The 16,832-nt window shown below is 42.8% G+C and overlaps 1 protein-coding gene across 1 annotated transcript; it reads right to left on the reverse strand.

Annotated features, from left to right (window-relative positions):
• Positions 1-9,808: 9,808 nt before the first annotated feature.
• cyldl (cylindromatosis (turban tumor syndrome), like) lies at positions 9,809-16,460 on the reverse strand. Its single transcript, XM_079157633.1, has 15 exons — positions 16,187-16,460; positions 15,474-15,924; positions 15,008-15,277; positions 14,637-14,715; positions 14,378-14,544; positions 14,111-14,276; positions 13,457-13,586; positions 13,086-13,196; positions 12,896-12,987; positions 12,745-12,808; positions 12,481-12,613; positions 12,106-12,214; positions 11,872-11,990; positions 11,205-11,418; positions 9,809-11,119 (listed from the first exon to the last, which is right to left on the reverse strand). Exons 2-15 carry the CDS (start codon positions 15,906-15,908, stop codon positions 10,935-10,937), a joined length of 2,274 nt encoding a protein of 757 aa, XP_079013759.1. The 5' UTR covers positions 15,909-15,924; positions 16,187-16,460; the 3' UTR covers positions 9,809-10,934.
• Between the last annotated feature and the right edge of the window lie 372 nt (positions 16,461-16,832).

Here is a 16,832-nt window from a genome sequence, read left to right on the forward strand (position 1 = left end):
ACCACAACAATTAATTTTTCAATTATGAAATGCAGTATCATTAGAAACCACCTGAGGTAGAACATTTTATAAAATATATAATTCACTCGCTCTAAAGTAGATTTCTTTTATCTACTTTTTCTTATAAATGGTTGTATTGTACTGTTAATGAAACTGTTTCACACAAAAAGAAAATCTAATTATATTTTAGGAAATAATCCAATTAAAAAGAATTAATTAAAGAAACACTTGTACAGTACATAATTACAGGGCTCATTTCACCCGCTCTACCTTCAGCAGATAGGCTCATTCATATGCAGTTAGTGATTAAAACTGACATTTCAAGTGTGGTCACTTACAGTTTCTTCTCCAAATCAGGGGTTTAACACATATCTTTATTTATTTTTAAATCATTTAACAGTACCCTGTGTAGTCTTGACCTCTGGTGCTAAATCGCTTTTTTTTTTTGCAGCGTGTCCTACTTTTTTTTTGTTCCGTGCAGTGCATGCAAGACACACTCCTGCCAAACACTATCCCACTGATCTACAGGTGAGGGTAATGTGCCAAGAAATGAGAAATGCACCAGCGAAGGCTGGGAGGAAGAAGACTGCAAGCTTGTAAACATGGATGTAAACTACTAAAAAAAAAAATCCACTTTGCAAATTTTGACACGTTTATTGCGCCTTTAACTCACTATCGTAAGGAATTCAAACATAACTTTTAAAGTTGGTTTACAAGAAAACTCCACAGCGCACCTTTAACATGGAAATACAAATATGAGAGGTTAAAGAAGACTCAGCATGTCAGATTGAACAGGATGAATAGGAATAAATCAAAAGTGCGACGCGGACAGTTAAGATTAAAGAGTAAAGCAAAGTTATCAGATGTGCCGTCAACAGACATCTCTGACCTTTGACCTGGACCCCTGCTGCTGACTGCTCTGTTTGTCCAAATAGGCTCCTTTGTGGATTGGTGCTGGCTTTCAAACGTGCTTTCCTCCGTACAGTGTGTGTATGTCTGTGTGTGCGTGTGTGTGTATGTCTATGTGAGTGTGTGTGTGTGTGTGTGTGTGAGGTCATTGCTGGTCACCTGCTGTTTGCAGCTGCGTGACCCCAGACATCCCACAGAGACGCTGTGAGGCTCTGGACTCCAAACAGAAATTGATGGAACAGATGTGTCACGTATCAACTGCTCACCTCTGGGATTCCATCACTACCCTTATCTGATCGAGAGCAGTGAAGAGGAGAAGTTCTTCTGTGTCACTTTCAGTCATCAGGTATAGATTTAGCCAGCTAGCTGCTCTCAGTCTTGTCCTTATCTGCAGCACTGCAATAACCGAAAATATTACCTCGGCAGCGATTTCTTTATTGCACTACATGATTGGTTCATGACATTTTATCAGCACATCTTACAAAGACAAAGCAAGATCAGTGCATATGGTGCTTGACAAAATTGTGTATCTTTAATGAGAAAAGATAAAATCACATGATCCTAGGAAATAAGACGGTCTTGTATTTCTCTCTTTGCAGTGCACACAGATAATGTTTTGACGGTTTTTGAGTTGATGTATCCCAATTAAAGGACAAAACCTGTCGTTTGGGGGATGATGGTAAAGAAAAAGCGAGCTGCATTCTGTCATGACAAAGCAGTTTTGTTGACCCATCAATCCACCTCGACCTACTCCTCATATGCAGACTTTGTCTCTATTATAACGTCACCTTTGTTACTCAAGATTCTTTAATCCCTTAAATCTTCTGCACATGGACTGCAGTCTTCTGGAGGACTCATGTTATGCTGCTCAGCCTGAGACAAAAGGCCACAAATGTCAGCGCGCAACCAGCTGTGGCCACATGATGACCTCAGAAAGAGTCAATACTGAAGCAGGCTTACAGCTTGGGTATCCTAAAAGAACAAAATATAGCCTATGGAAACTTGTGGTCATTTGACAAGTACAAAATAAAATGCTAATTGATGTTTGTTGTAATGGTGACCACACAGTGTGGTTGCTGCTCGCCGATAAGAGAGCGGATGAAGCGCGGCTCAGCTTGGTTGCTTGTCCTTCTTCAGTGGCCACCCGCCCGCTGTTCAGCTCATTTGCTGTAACAATTGTATTATGACAGCATTACACTACCTGTTCGCTCGTTATCCAGCTAGCTAGCGTGCTAATTCCATCAGGCTTCAATGCTACACTGGTTGCAGCCAATGGGCTCAACAAAGTTGCCACTCGTCTGTCGATAGCAATGTGCTGTTCCTATGCTGTGAGAAAGCTGTGTGGAGGAAGCATTCAATTGTTACATTTTACTCATTTACTGGTTCTTTATGCTTCGTAACGTTATTCCACTGCTCGTTTTATTCATTTATGCAAGTCGTGAACTCACCGAGGTGAGGTTTTTGCATTAAGTCGGTTTAGTTTGTACGGAAGTTAGCACGCTCAGAGTCTGCCGCTCTGTGCATCCTGCTACGTTGATTTAAATGGGAGTGTCCACTCTACTCTTTTCTATGGGTCATTTTCTCCCTTTCTTTCACAAGAAAAGCCCATAAAATAACTTCTACCCGCATGAGTCGATCCACTATATGTGTCCCTGTTGTCCTTTTGTCCTTTCCTGTGCAGCGGAGGTATGTCCCCGTCCTCCTGATGTCTGACTGACGGGCCGCTGCCCTTTGGCGCACGTTTCATTGACACACAGGACGCGATGACCTTCAGACTCCCCGCTGGAATTTATGAGGAGACATTGTGTAAAGATGATTTGAATGCTAATACACCAGGAGTCATTATTATGTAACATTTCATATCCTTGCTTTTAGGCCGGATTGACTTTTAAATGATCTTCTAAAATGACTTTACTGGAAGGCAATTCACTAATCTTCGCCTTTCTCCAGTTTACTCCTTGTCGTCTCTTATTTATTTGCGGTTTGTTTTTATGTTTCTGGCTACAATTTACTGTTTTATTTCACGAATCTGTATATATATATATTGTCACGGTTCAGCTCCACACCCTCCTCACTCTACTTGTCAGACACTCCCTCCTCATCAGTCTAACTCCCTTCACCTGTTCACTCACCTGTCTCTGATCACTGATCAAGCCACTATATAGACTCCTGCCTCCCAGACACACATTGGCAGATTGTTCTTCGCTTTACAATGCCAGACTCGCCAGCACTCTATCACGGACTGATCTCCTGTTCTACCTGTTTCGCCTGACTCCCAGTAAACCCACCAGCCTTCAGTTCCTGACTCTGATTAATTCTGCCTGCTGTACCTGCTGCTCTGTCAACGACTCAGCTCATCATTCTGTACCTGCAGGTTTATAATAAAAGCCAATGATCCCTGGAATCCTGTGTGTTGCATTTGGGTCCATATACAACAATATATGTGTGTGTGTGTGTGTGTGTGTGTGTGTGTGTGTGTGTGTGTGTGTGTTGAACAGAGGGGATACAGTCAATGTAAATGCGAGTCACTTCATTTTTGATATGCATTAAGCTGCTGTGTGATTTTGATGTTTCGTTGATATGTGAGCAGCGTTTTTTACAAAAGATCTCACAGAGCCATTTGAAGGTCAGATTTAATTGATTCCCAGGGAGAAGTGTCCAGCATGAAAGAGCTTTTGTATTTGCACATCTGACCCAGACAGTCAAAGACGTTGCGGACACGAGGCTAATTGAAATAAGTAAGCAGCTTATTGAGTATTTCACCCCTACATCTTGCAGACAGGATGGTCAGTTCTTGTGAGTTAGATGAAAGAGGAAATTAAATGCACTTAGTTTGAGTGATTAAAGAAAGATAAAAAATGATTTATTTTTGATGACCGACTCCACAGCGGGCTAGCTGTCTTTGTGTAAAGGGGCAGAAGTTGCTCTTTAAAATGAAAGGCCTCTCCTCGCTGAATCCCTCCTGTTTTGGAAGGAACACACAACTTGAATATGATCAGAATCACTTTGCTCAGCAGGACTGAGACATTTCATTTTGTTTTTATTGTGTGTGTGGTTGAGTCCGAACAATACTCCACAGATTTCCCAATATCTGTTCTCAAAGCCCTGACCGCAGTGGAGCTGCTCTCACAACGGCAGCGTCATTAAAAAAGAAACATGATCAGCATCATCTTTACAAGGGCCGGCAGCAGCAGCAGGTCTGTCCCCGCTGACTGAGAGGAGCCCGTCAGAATAAAAAGCCTGTTTTCTCCTCCCCGCAATAGTCTCAACCGAAGTCAAGACGAACAAAGAAAACTCACGAGCAGGTACACACTCCAATTAAAGATGTCTGCACCTAGACTCACGTCTTTCATATTTGAATATTTTTCACCACAAAAAAGACATGACTTTTATGAGGTTCATTTTAGATTAGCATATTCTGGTGTATACAACAGTAGTTTATATAACAAACTTAAGTTGTTCTTCCGGTTAGTTTGGAGAGAGGAAGTTAGTCTACATGTCGACGCAAGAGGTTAGTTCAAAGAGCTGACTGCAAAGTTAAAAGGTTTACATGCATACTGAGAGAGAGATAAATATATACATATATATAGAGAGAGAGAGAGAGAGCTGTTAAGTGTTTATTTCTAAACGGATGATGTTTAAAAATATACCAACCTTGAAAATATTGCATTTTATTAAAAGTATGAAAACATTGGTTTATTTCAGGGGCTTTTACTTTTTGTTCTTTCAATGATTTAAAAAAAAAATATTTTTAGAAAGAAATGCAACCAATTTATTTCATATTCCAAATAAACTCTTTGTTTTAATACCTATAATAAAGATGAAAAAGTGAAAACAAACTTACCGATTCTTTCAGTCAGTAATTGCATGTTAGAGAAGACTCCAGTCGCTGTGAAACCTGCACCTTTGCCCCCCCCCCCCCGTGTTGTACAGTAAGCCTCTCTTCGGTCTGACTTGTAAGTAGCTGATTTAATGAGCATATCAGGCTGGAGACAGACATCTGGCTCCTAATTATAGCCTCATCCAAAGCTTGACTCTTGTGCCTTTCAGAGAGGCTCGTTGATCTCATGTTTACATCTTGTTTCTCTAAAGAATCGAGCTTTGGTTGCTATAGAGTTTCAGAGGTCTCGTTAATCAGATGAGCGAGTCGAAGCGTGCGCATTTCCTCCCTTTCTGATGATGTCCCGTAATTGAACACGCAAAGCCCCCAATTAGTCATCGTTATCTCCGAAGTACGTAAACACTTTTCACAGTCTTTCCATTAGTGTGGCTGCCAATCACTAAGGTGATTTGTTCCTTAATGTGCAGCATCAGATTCAAGAGCATGTCACCATATGTTAATGTGCATGGAAGCTCACCTTACAGCCGCACTGAATGCACCTCGTCTCATGTTTCCAGGTAGTAACTCCCCCACTCACATTTATGCTCCACATTTTTTGAGCTCATGGTGGTTCATCTTTCAGTAAATGAGCCTGATAATCCGACTGAATTGCCATTTTATTCATTCATTGGATCACTGAACACGTGACGTGGGCAGTGATTCAAAAGTCAGGCTAAACTTTAACTGGATATCTCAACTAGACTATTGCACAGCTCTCCGCAATACAGAAGGGAGGGAAGTTGGGCCATGAAATAGAAAGTTTTGGAGGGTTTCCCCTCAACTCCTGCTTCTGACAACGAAATGATGAAACTTAATCAGAATTGATCACACAGTGCATCCTAAATTGTTTCTTCGTCGATGTTTGATGTAGAATTCGTCCTCTGGGGACCACGAATGTATGTGCAAAATTCCGTCCAATCCATCTTGTAATTGAGACGCCACTAGTGTGGCAAAAACAAACGTCTAAACACGTCCTCGTACAATAACACATTTAGATTATTCTGCAGTCAGACGTTTGTGCTCTCTTACATGTGAAGTTAACACACTTTTTATTTCACTGGTAGATTTGAAGAGATGTCTGTGGCAGCTTTGGTTCTGCTGTAGAGACATGAATCGGGCTTTGGGGAAGTGAATGCATGTTCCTCAAAGTGCCAATATTAAGGTTGCAAATCAGTGACTGCACAATCCGCGATGCATAAAGTGGGAGATTAACAGAAGACGTGCAGCCTGTGGGGGAATCGATCAGTGGTTTCTCACGGAGCCATTATGAGTAAACTCATCTCTGTTTATTGTGATGGGTCAGCTGCTGTCCCTCAGGCAGCCTCTCTCTGAGCACGACAACAGGCAGACGTGCTTTATTATCCAGCACTATCAGGCTTTGTGCCAACTTCTTCTTCTTTAACATTTTCAATCACACACTTCCTCATTCATGTGTCACTTTCTCTCCCGTCACACGTCTCAGCTGTCCGGGGTTGTTGGCTGCAGTATAAAGGAGAACATGGAAATATAAACCACTCTGGGAGACATTTTTGAATGAGACAGAGTTAACCTTTACGGTGCTAAATTATGCAGATTTAACATTGGCCATCTTCCCCCTTTTTGTGAATACTTCCCATGACAGTCAGCTCATCATGATGGATGTAGATCACAGTCCCACAGGAGCTGATGACATACAAATCTCAACTAATATCCAAATATCACCACATCCTGCTGCCTGGTTCAGATTCCAGAGAGATAAGCCACAGAGAGACCTGTAAAGACAACTGTATTAGGCCAGCTTGTGTGCTTTTATGACATTTATGAGCACTAATGCTGATAGGTTATTGAAAGAGCATATATATGAAAGTCATAATTCTCACAGGGGGGAGAGGGGGCAATAAAACCCTTTCCTCTCATGGGAAAAGGGGAACTTTTTAATGCAATTGATTAAAAGTGGACTCCGAGCAGAATGTCCGTAACAGCGTTAATTCATGTGTGATCTTTAATGCAAATGGGTTATTAAAAGGAAAGAGGCAGGATATATATAATGTATAATATAAATATAAATATGACCCATTCAGAAAAAAAGGAAAATCCGAATTACGGTCAGAAATAATACATTCCTAATAAAACTAATTATTAACTATAAAGCGTTGCCTACTCGGTAGAGTGCAGATCTCCACCAGATGTATCTCCTTCTCCCGTCCCAAAGAAAGAAAGGTTGAATCTCATTCAATAGAGTGCTGCAGCAATGAGTCCCACAACCAAACCAAGGAATGAGTCAGAACTGTGTTGCCCTTCCGGTCCCCTCGTTTCAAAGTCGATGGGTTTTCTGAATAGATGCCTGAAATAAGATATGTTAAGATATGTTTGTTTTGTTCTATGATATAAAATACATTTGTGAAGATAACCTGCATGACCAAAACGTGTACGTTTCATAAGTCATGAATGTGTGTGTTTGCCACAGAGTTTATTTTCTGCAATAATCTTGAATTGATTTGAAAACTCTAAATGGCTTTTTGTCGAGGGATTGGTGCGACGCTAACTCCAGTATTAGCCTCGTCTCTCAGGGCTCCCTAACAGTCAAAACAGTGGCGAACATCCAAAAACGGGGATTTATTCATCTCATATCGCGCCTTACTTTACTGGATCATAACATATCGGTTATGAAATGAATCTGCAGATGCGCAAGTTCAAAATGAGACCAAACTTTTCGATGGATGTCAGTGTTTGAGCCACGACAAAGGACACAATGCGGCCTGCGTCACGCTTTGTAAGGCTTTCTTTTTTTTGGCCTTGCTGATTGCTGGAAATGCTTTTTTTTGCTCCTGAAGTAGTTGTTAATAACTTGCACTTGGTTAAGAGGCATGAGGAGTCAGCGGTCAATGACGGTACAGACCAGTTAATAACAAATGAATCACCGCAACCACAAGAGGTCCTTGATCAATCAGTCATAAATGAGCCCAAGACGTATTAGGCTGATGGCATACGCCTGATGGAGATCATGAACCACAATGACATAGACCCCTTCACTCCACAAAATGGATAAAACAGGATGAGACAGTTAAACTGAAAAGCTCAAAGTTTCCTTTTGAAATCCAGCTCAGATCTGGGCTGATTTGTCAAGAGTCTGCGTCGACGACGGCAGGAAGACGTCACCGTGACTTCCAGTCCATCAAGACTGATAGTATTTGTTCCCCTTCCTATTGGAAGCTTCCTGACCGCACACAAGTGAGGATGAATGTGTTCAGATCTGCAATGGATAACAGGGACACACGACGTATTACGGAGCAGTATTTCTAATTTGTAGGGAGCGGCAGAGGGGCGAATGTATTATTAGTGTTAGATGAGTGCAGCTTTTCAATGTGTGCCAGGGGACCTTTGTCTAGTCTCCTTTGCATGACACAACCTTTTATGTATCTTTATATATGTGCATAGTCTTTTTTGTTGTTGTTTTACTCATTTTAATATTGTTTTTTTCTTGTTTGTAATTACTGGTTAATATGAGTGGGACATCCCAACTGTTAGCATGTAAATATTCAATCTACAACAAGATATGTGTGTTACTGTGTCAAGGCCAGCATAACTCTCGACTCATTTAGATTTAGAGAAAATCATAGCGACATGTCCTGTTGACTCTGACGTGGAAAAGCAACGCTGCTGCGGGGCTGTGTGTGTTTTATTATGCAGACGCTATCTTATTTAAAAAAAAAAAAAAACATAAGTTCAACTATGCGGCTCAGACAAGCACAACTCTCCCCTCCATGTAAACACACACAAGCAGGATCTGTACTTTCTTTTTTTGCATAATGATGAATATGCTTGAAAATGCTGAGCCGGTTGGATTACAGCGAAAGCTGCTCTGAGGAGTTGCAGGGCCGTATATTAAGACAAGGCTGCTCCGCTTGCTGTATCCAGCCGTGCCCTCGGGTATATAAAAGAACCCACCTCATCACTGCGCACAGCACAGCGCAGCATTCCTAACTAGCGTAGAGGTCATCCACAGAGCTGACCGCAGCGAGGCGAAGGGGAAACGCGGTGGACAGCAGGATCAAAAGCATCCGGAACGAAGACAAATATCCACCGAGGCACCGTTTGAAAAAAAAAAAAGATGAGACAGACGGAGTGAGGGCCGAGGAGATGCACACTTTATAATGTAAAAAAACAAACCCTCGCTGTGTATTCACATCACGTCAAGCTGCGGTGCGAGAAATGCTGGACTGATCAAGATGAGGCTGGTGTGACACCACAGCGCACACTTGAAAGCTGACAAAGCAGCGTTTTGTTGTACCTTAAGTGTAACAGACGTTTTCACACCCCGGCAAGGTTGTGAATCTGACTGTGTGCCTTTTGAAGTGTGCAAAACAGTTCACTTCCATCTTCGTCTTGTGTTCCACCGCTTTGCTTTCAAAAGGAAACACTAAAGTCAGCGGTGAGATGTGTGTTTGTGGGAAGTCAGAATCAATGAAGACAAACCCATAAAGTAAAGAGTTCAGACTGAACAGAGGTAGTGCAATTGCATGAACATGTGCCTGGGGCAAATATTTCAAGTAGAGATAATTGAACGGGCGTGGTGAGGACCCAGAAGGGAATTAACTAAATATTCTGCCATGAAATTAATTTTCGAGAACACTAATCTATGCTTTCTGTACACAACAAACCCTGCAAACACCGGCACTCCTCTCTCTAACACTGACTCGCGGCAACAAGTCACATGACACAATAAGAAACAGAAACGGAAAGGTAAGAAAGGTCAGTGAAAGTAATGCTGCCGCTCGCAAAGCTCTAGATATCTACGTCACAAATCATAATTAAGCCAAAGGTTTGGGAACTGTGAGGTACTTTCCAGAGACAAATAAATGAGAACATATTTCCTGCTGCTGAGGCACCAATAAAAAAAATGTCTCTTGTCATCATCACATTGCAGGAAACTATAAGACATCCCAGTTCATTTATGTCTTTAATACACTCAACCGCTGACTTGGTTGGCCTCCCTTTTTAGGGGAGAGAATACAAGTAGAAATGTTGTAGTGAAGCGTGTACAAACTGAACAACAGGGGACCAATAAGTGATCCCTGGGGGACACCTCATACAGTCAACCTTCATAAAATTGGGTAAATGAAGGACTCCCTCACACATGTTTTACTAAACTTCAGGCTGTGGCCTTCATCAATACAAATTCATCAATTTTAAAGTTCCCCTCCAGACACTTTTTAAAGTATGTAAAATGACTCTGCTATGATTAATATTTCTGTTTAACATGTTTTTTTCCCTCCCAAATACAAAACACATCTCTGCTTTTTCCCCTCATTGAGAGATTCTGGATCTGGCCCCGCCCACCGCTGGTGCTCATGCAAGGTTGAGCATCGGCATCAAGATGGGAGTGAAACATAGAAGAGATTCACCTTTTACATGTTGGAATCTGGCAAGTACATTTATGGATGGAGGCGGCTGATCACTTTTCCGATTCCCAACTGAATATGAAAAGAAGGAAATGATCCATGGACTGGATGGATTACAAGAGATCATTTTCACATTCAAAGGAATGTGAACAAGTTTTAATGAACTTTATAAAGTAACTCGTGCAGCCAACTAAACCCTGATTAGAAAGAAAGCATTAAGGCACAATGGTGAGCTCACTGAGCAACATAATATCATTGTGTTAATTTATTAAAACACGCCACTCTAAAATCATTACTATGCTGTCATCTTTGGTGGATTCTTTCATCTGCAACACTCATTCCATCTCGGTATAAAAATTGTAAATATAACTTTTAAAGATAATTATTAAACACCAAGAGGAAACAATAAACTACAAAATCTTAATATTACAGTGCAACTTTTGTCTTTTCTCTCACATTCCAATGTCAGAGATTGTCAATTTTGAGAATGCAAAAATGATTTCAGTTCGTACTCTTTCTTCATACAGTATAACACACATGAAACAATATTGTTTTTAGTCAAGCTTGAAAATTCCCTCCCTGCCCCAGTGCAGAAAATGATATATACACAAGTATTAAATGTTCATGTGTGTACTTCCACACATTCTTTAAGAATAAAAAAAAGCACTCCACCAAAGGAAATTACATCAACAGCGAAGGCAACAATATATTTTTTTCACAATTTACATTTTGTGCAATGAACAAGCTGCGGGGCGGTGTTCCCCTCAGCGATAGAGACACATGCTGGTGCTCTGGTACAGGTACATGTAGGCGTCGCAAAAGAGGCGTTTGGCCACACCTTTCATGTCTCGAGGCACCTGATTGGCCAGCTCCGCGGGAGACATTTCCAGGTACATGCCGACCTCGGGGCAGGCCGTAACCTCTGGGATGTTGTATCCGCCTCTCTCTCCTGAACACAACGCACAGATGAGCCACTGAATGCATGCAATAAAACAGTGCACGTGATGAGACGATGCATTTAAGAACAGACTCACCTTCTCTGTCCGCCATGCTGTCAAAGAAGATCCAGTCTTGGCTGTCGGGTCCGTACTTGATGAAGGACACGTAGTGGCTCGTCTCGATGCAGAGCACAGCGAACAGCTCCAGCTTGTCTCTGATTAGAGTGTGAGGCGTGCTGCGACTCAGGTAACCCTTGGGGATGTCCAGAGCAACTGGTTGATGGGACCGGCGTAGAGGATGAGAGTGAACCTGAAGAGAAAAAAAAAAAAAAATCAAATGGTTATTTTCATATTAAATTAAAGATATGTTTGGTATTTTTACTTGATAAATTCCTCAGACAGCTAACTGATTGTCAAACTCGTCATTGATACATTTTCTGCCAATTGCCAGAGTTTCAGTACTACATACTTAACCCGGCAATATATCTAAAGAGGACATGTGATGTCGCCGTATGCAAAGTCTCCACTATTCCCACTCCCCCCTCAGTGGCAAACATGAAACAGTCAGCATCTGCTCTGGTGCTTTCACATAGGGAAGGAAAAACAACCTGTAAGAAGCTCGTTCTGCTCGGTGGGAAACACTTTCTGCACAGACAGATTGAGCCATAGAAACAAATTCACAAAGCATTCAGCCATGTTTTCGGGTTTCACACAGCTGGTGAAGTGGTTTCACACGGCACACGGACGATGATACAAACCGCACCTGAGATGAACACGTCCTGCAGAAGATTTTGAATCCCGTCTGGCTGAATACGGGATCTTTAAAACAGTCGGTGCACTCTGTCTGGGCCAAGTCTCCACACAGCATGCACTGCTGAGGACCTGAAGCGCACACACAGACACACACAGACACACACACACCACGTGTTGTGTTCACTATGTGAACATTTGCTTTAGACCATGTAAGTCCAAGTGCGTGTACGTGTTTTAACGGTACCTTCAGAGAGGAGGTCGGTGACGTCCAGCTCCAGAGAGGGAATGATCTTGTCGAACATCTTGAATTTCTTCCCAAAGCGAGGCATCTGGAGGATGAGGCAGGATGGCACCTGCAATTATGAGACAATGAAATAAAAAAATAGAATCACACACCGTGGAGAGAGAAAACACCAGAATGAACTCATTCCAGGAGAAGATCTGCTGTGAAAACTGTCCAACAGAGACATCTACTGGAGAATCAAAGGAAAGCATCAGATAAATTCATTTCAGCCATTAGATCTAGGAATATGTTGCTACTAAAACAAATAGTTCATTCATTTGGTTATTTCATCATTACTTGTTGTGTAAATGTAACAGCGTGACAGAGTGACCTCACCTCTGCCAGCTTGAGTCCTGCGGTGTGGAAGGAGTGCTCCAGCAGCTGCTGGACTGTCGGCAGCACCAGGCTGTGGTTCTGCTCTAAGAAGATCTGGTAGCAGTAACTCTCCTGCACTTTACCAGCCGCTGAGCTAAAAGCGGGGAGAGAGAGGGAGAGGAATGTGAGGCGTGAATGCAAGAAAGTCCGTCGCAAGATTTGTTGTATTCAAGCGGTGTAAAGGGAGGAGGGGGGTGTAGTATTTTAGCTGTGGTGGAACTGTACAGTTGGAGTAGAGGATCCAGTGCAAGAATGTGGTGCATGATGATGGTAAGAAACTCCTCCGGATCTGAAAGACAAAAGAGCCACATCGACGGTCACTTCAAACCGAACAACAAATCAGCCGCTTTCCCAAAGCTTCCAGGTGTGAACTGACCCTTCTCATCTGTGGTGAAGGATTTACTGTAGCCGTGGTCCTGTAGCTGCTGCCGGAGCTTCATGATGTGCCGCCCTTCCACAAAGCCCTTACTGCAAAGAACACGCACGCGGAGTATTTATGCATTATTTAAAAGTACCACAAAAATAAGAAAAAAAAGGTTCCTGCTAAAATGCACAAGGGCACACACTTGCGGAGGGGATTAACAATGTCGTGGAGCAGTGTGCTCTGAATCGGGGCATCTTGAGGTTCTGTTGATTTAAACAGCATGGTGTCCAACACAGAGGAGCAGGAAAACAAGCTGAAAGAAAGAAAGAAAGAAAAAAAGAGTTAAGAGTTAGGAAAGTAGAAAAGTCTTTCATTTGGTTTCTATTCCTTTTTAGAATGCTATAAAAAGTACACTAAAATGACCCGTTACCACCGACTATGATGCAACTTAAAACATACTGATGTGACTTGGACATGTGATTTGTAGAATAAATGGGATACAACCAGCTGAACTTCTTATGAAGTGCAATAAACAACGCACACTATTTTCCGTCCCATGTCCACCATCCTGACCTGAAGAGGGCAGCGTCCATGTAGCAGGAGTTGTAGTTGCCTTGGATCCCCTTCATTCGTCCGAGCAGAATCTGGCTGACCTGCTCCGTGCTGACCGGAGGAACAGTGCCCAGCTTCCCTGCGTCTCTCTCTACAGCAACACATATTGAAATCATTATGCATGTGAACACATAAAACACTACACAATACACTCCACAATACGCACACGCAGCTGGTGATGATTGCTGCTGCAGCGTTGTCTCTTGTACAGTTATTAGAGGAACAATTAACATGCAGTAAGAGTGTTCTGCACTGTTTATACTGCATCGCTAAAAGTTTGTGGACAGCAACGTCTTCACACCGAAGTGTATTTCTGTTTCTGGAGCGTCTTTTCATGCTGGGGTGTTTTGAAACTTTATTGGTAATGTTTCTTCTTCTTTTACATTCTAAAATGTGTCTGAGCGGACATATTGTTCCAGAAGATGTTTTACTATATTAAAATCCATTAACCGTAACTTTAAAAAACAATTCAGAGCACCAGTGTGTCCACAAGGGGTCACTGACGGACTTCAAATTGTCCCCTATAAGAACACGTGGATTTTCAGTACACAACAACAACACAACAAAACTGTGAAAAAGGAGTTGCTGTAGTGAGTTCATCAGTGCTGCTCTGACCTGCGTCGTCCGCTTCTAGCATCTTCTCGCTGCAGTCGGCCGACGCGCTCTGAAATCGCGAGTCAGGGCGACATGTTCTAAGCTTCACGAACAGAGCTTTCTTTGGGGGACATTGAAAGAGACGCAGACTTTTGAACGTGCCGTCACTCACTCCATAGTCGTCGTCCTAGAGGCGGATACACACAAAAGATTCATGTCATCCAGGATGAAATGAAAGGAACAAAACAATGAAGAGAAAAGCAATAATTTGCCATGGTTTAGATTTACCAGCTCCAGGCCAGCCATGGTTTCCGGACAACCAGGCAGAGTGCCGGTCCAGCGGATGATCCCATATGAAGTGCCCTTAGCCAAGTCCACCTCCACCATGGAGCTCACGCTCAGACCACCGCTGTATTTTTCCACGGGCGTTGCATCAACGTCCATGCTCTCTGGCTCTGCAGTAAGGAAAACATTTGAGTCAGATTTCTTACAAACTGTGGGAAATAGCTTCACACGTCGTCGTCATCATGTATGGAGTTGCTCAGACCTGCGGGCACCTCCCCCTTTGCGACCACAAGTAGTGGAACATCAACTTCGCCCCCTCGCTTTCCATTCTCATCGGTGTCCTGAAAACACCAACAAAGACAAGTTATCAACGCACCGCTAACTCGGTACTGAAGGAAGTGACTAATCGAGGCATGTACAGTGTGACAGCATGGTGATCGACGGCTAAAAGGCAACAATTGTGTAGATGTGAGTAAAACAAAAAGCAGGATAGTTTCATCGACTTACAGTTTATGACGTTTAAGACCTCAATTTAGAATTGCAAGAATAAATATTAGAAAAAGCAAACAAAATTGGTCACATTGGTGAAAACACAAGCTAAATTTTAGACCAATAAACAGATATATTACTTACCGTGGAGATCCGAACACTAGGTTCTCCGTCCTTTTCCTGCACAAGCAACACCATTCCATGCCGGTATTCATCACCGATGAAGTAAGTGACTCTATCTCCCGGAGCTAGCTCGCCTGTCTGAGAGAGCTCGGGGTTGGAGGGCGACAAGGAGCTGGGAGCCACGGGCCTGACTCTGGAGAAGGGGGCGAACATGCCACAATCTTTCATACAGGAGAAGAGGGTTTTATACTGGTAGATCCCATCGGTATTCCCTTTCCCCCTGTCTTCACCCTAGGGGGGGGGGGGAGAAGCACAGCAGCAGCAGCACACATTTAGCCATACGCTTTCATTTCTGTGAACCCCAATTCCATCGTGTGGGGGTCGAGGCAGGGTTTTCAGAGATGTGTGCAGGGAAATATGCCAGTAAGGGAAAGCAGGAAAGAGAAAAGGATGATTGTGTTGCGTGACCACTGTTAAAGAGTCCCACCTGTAGTTCAATGCCAAAGAACGTGCCTGGTATAGCACAGGAGTACGATGTCGCTGTAAGTCTTCCGATGTAGCGTACGATGCCTCTGAGCCTCTCTCCATTTTCCTCCACTGTCACCACAGTGCCCACAGAGAGTCCTAGTGCTGCTCGAAGAGCATCTCCCTCTCTGAACCACTTCAGCCTGTCTGTGTCCTCGGGCAGGGCCTGCAGCAGCTCGGCTTCCTCTGCACTCAGCTGTTCAATGCAACTCAACTCTATTTCATGGTCTAAAAGTGAATGTGAGCCAATGAGGAAGACGGGCAACTTTGTGCAAGATCTTCTCATACGTGATTTGTGGTTGTATTCAGATATGTAGCATATGCGGCCAACATTGAGGAGTCCTTGGTATTCAGGTTTCTTTGTTACGATGAAGTACAGTTTGTTTGATGAGGCCATGTTGCTGAGCAGGGTGCTGCACCGGAAACACACAGAGACACGGTACACACGCAGTTTACACCGGTGTCACTACGATAGCAATACGAATATTGTCTATTTTGATGAAAACATTCGTGCTAGCTCGCTAACTAGCTACAAGACTGAACTAAGCTAGCTGTCGTTACCAGAGGGAAACAGAGCAAACGTTCACCTGACGATGTGACGTCTCAACTTCTATCTAGAATCGCTCCGACTGTTTCCCTTTCCCTCCCAAACATCTGTGACAAAGTTAGCCTTACCTTTGAGAGCTAAGCAACTTTTTAATTATGTTTCTGCGTTATCTCCGAGCTTCTCGGCTTGTGTCCAAACCAGTTGCCTTAAGTTTCACTTCCCCTTTCATTTCATTTCACAGCGGCGTCATCGGCATCTCGTTCCGATACAAATGGCAGTCTGCTGCTGTTGTTGTTGTTGTTGTAAACAGCCGAAACAACTTCTTGGCAATACTTTGAAGTACTTCTGCGAAAGAGGTTATTAATGTTAGAAAAAATTTCCCAAGTGACGTTGCTGTTTTGAAATCAGTTGACAGCCAGCGGTAGGATCGCTCGATTGTGTTAGGTTGATATTAAGCCCCTCAGTACGGTCTTACAGACAACCAGTAAGATGGTCTATTCGGGTAGTGCTGCGTTGAAATCCGGTTTTATGAGATGTGCTGTTGATAAAAGCGATTATCTTCCCGTTTGCTACCTGCAAACTTCATTCTGTATTTAATTATAGCTAAAAATAGGTGCATTGCTATCATTTTGTCATCTTGATCGAGCATACTGTAATTTCCCTACAGTTTTCCCTAAATTTACCTTATCAAAATCAAGGGTCTAAGGTCAGGGGGCGTCGTATGCCGTACAGACTGTAAAGCCCATTGAGGCAAATTTGTGATTTGTGGTATTG

Source organism: Pholis gunnellus (genome assembly GCF_910591455.1).
Source record: "Pholis gunnellus genome assembly, chromosome: 4".
Taxonomy (NCBI): Eukaryota; Metazoa; Chordata; class Actinopteri; order Perciformes; family Pholidae; genus Pholis; species Pholis gunnellus.

Excerpts from the sequence above, each read along its gene's own strand:
- cyldl (XM_079157633.1), bottom strand. The coding sequence starts at position 15,908 with ATGGCCTCATCAAACAAACTGTACTTCATCGTAACAAAGAAACCTGAA. Across the intron at positions 12,614-12,744 it reads CTGGATCCTCTACTCCAACT|CTCAGCGGCTGGTAAAGTGC; the intron begins GTACAGTTCCAC and ends CCCCGCTTTTAG. Across the intron at positions 11,120-11,204 it reads CAGCATGGCGGACAGAGAAG|GAGAGAGAGGCGGATACAAC; the intron begins GTGAGTCTGTTC and ends CGTTGTGTTCAG.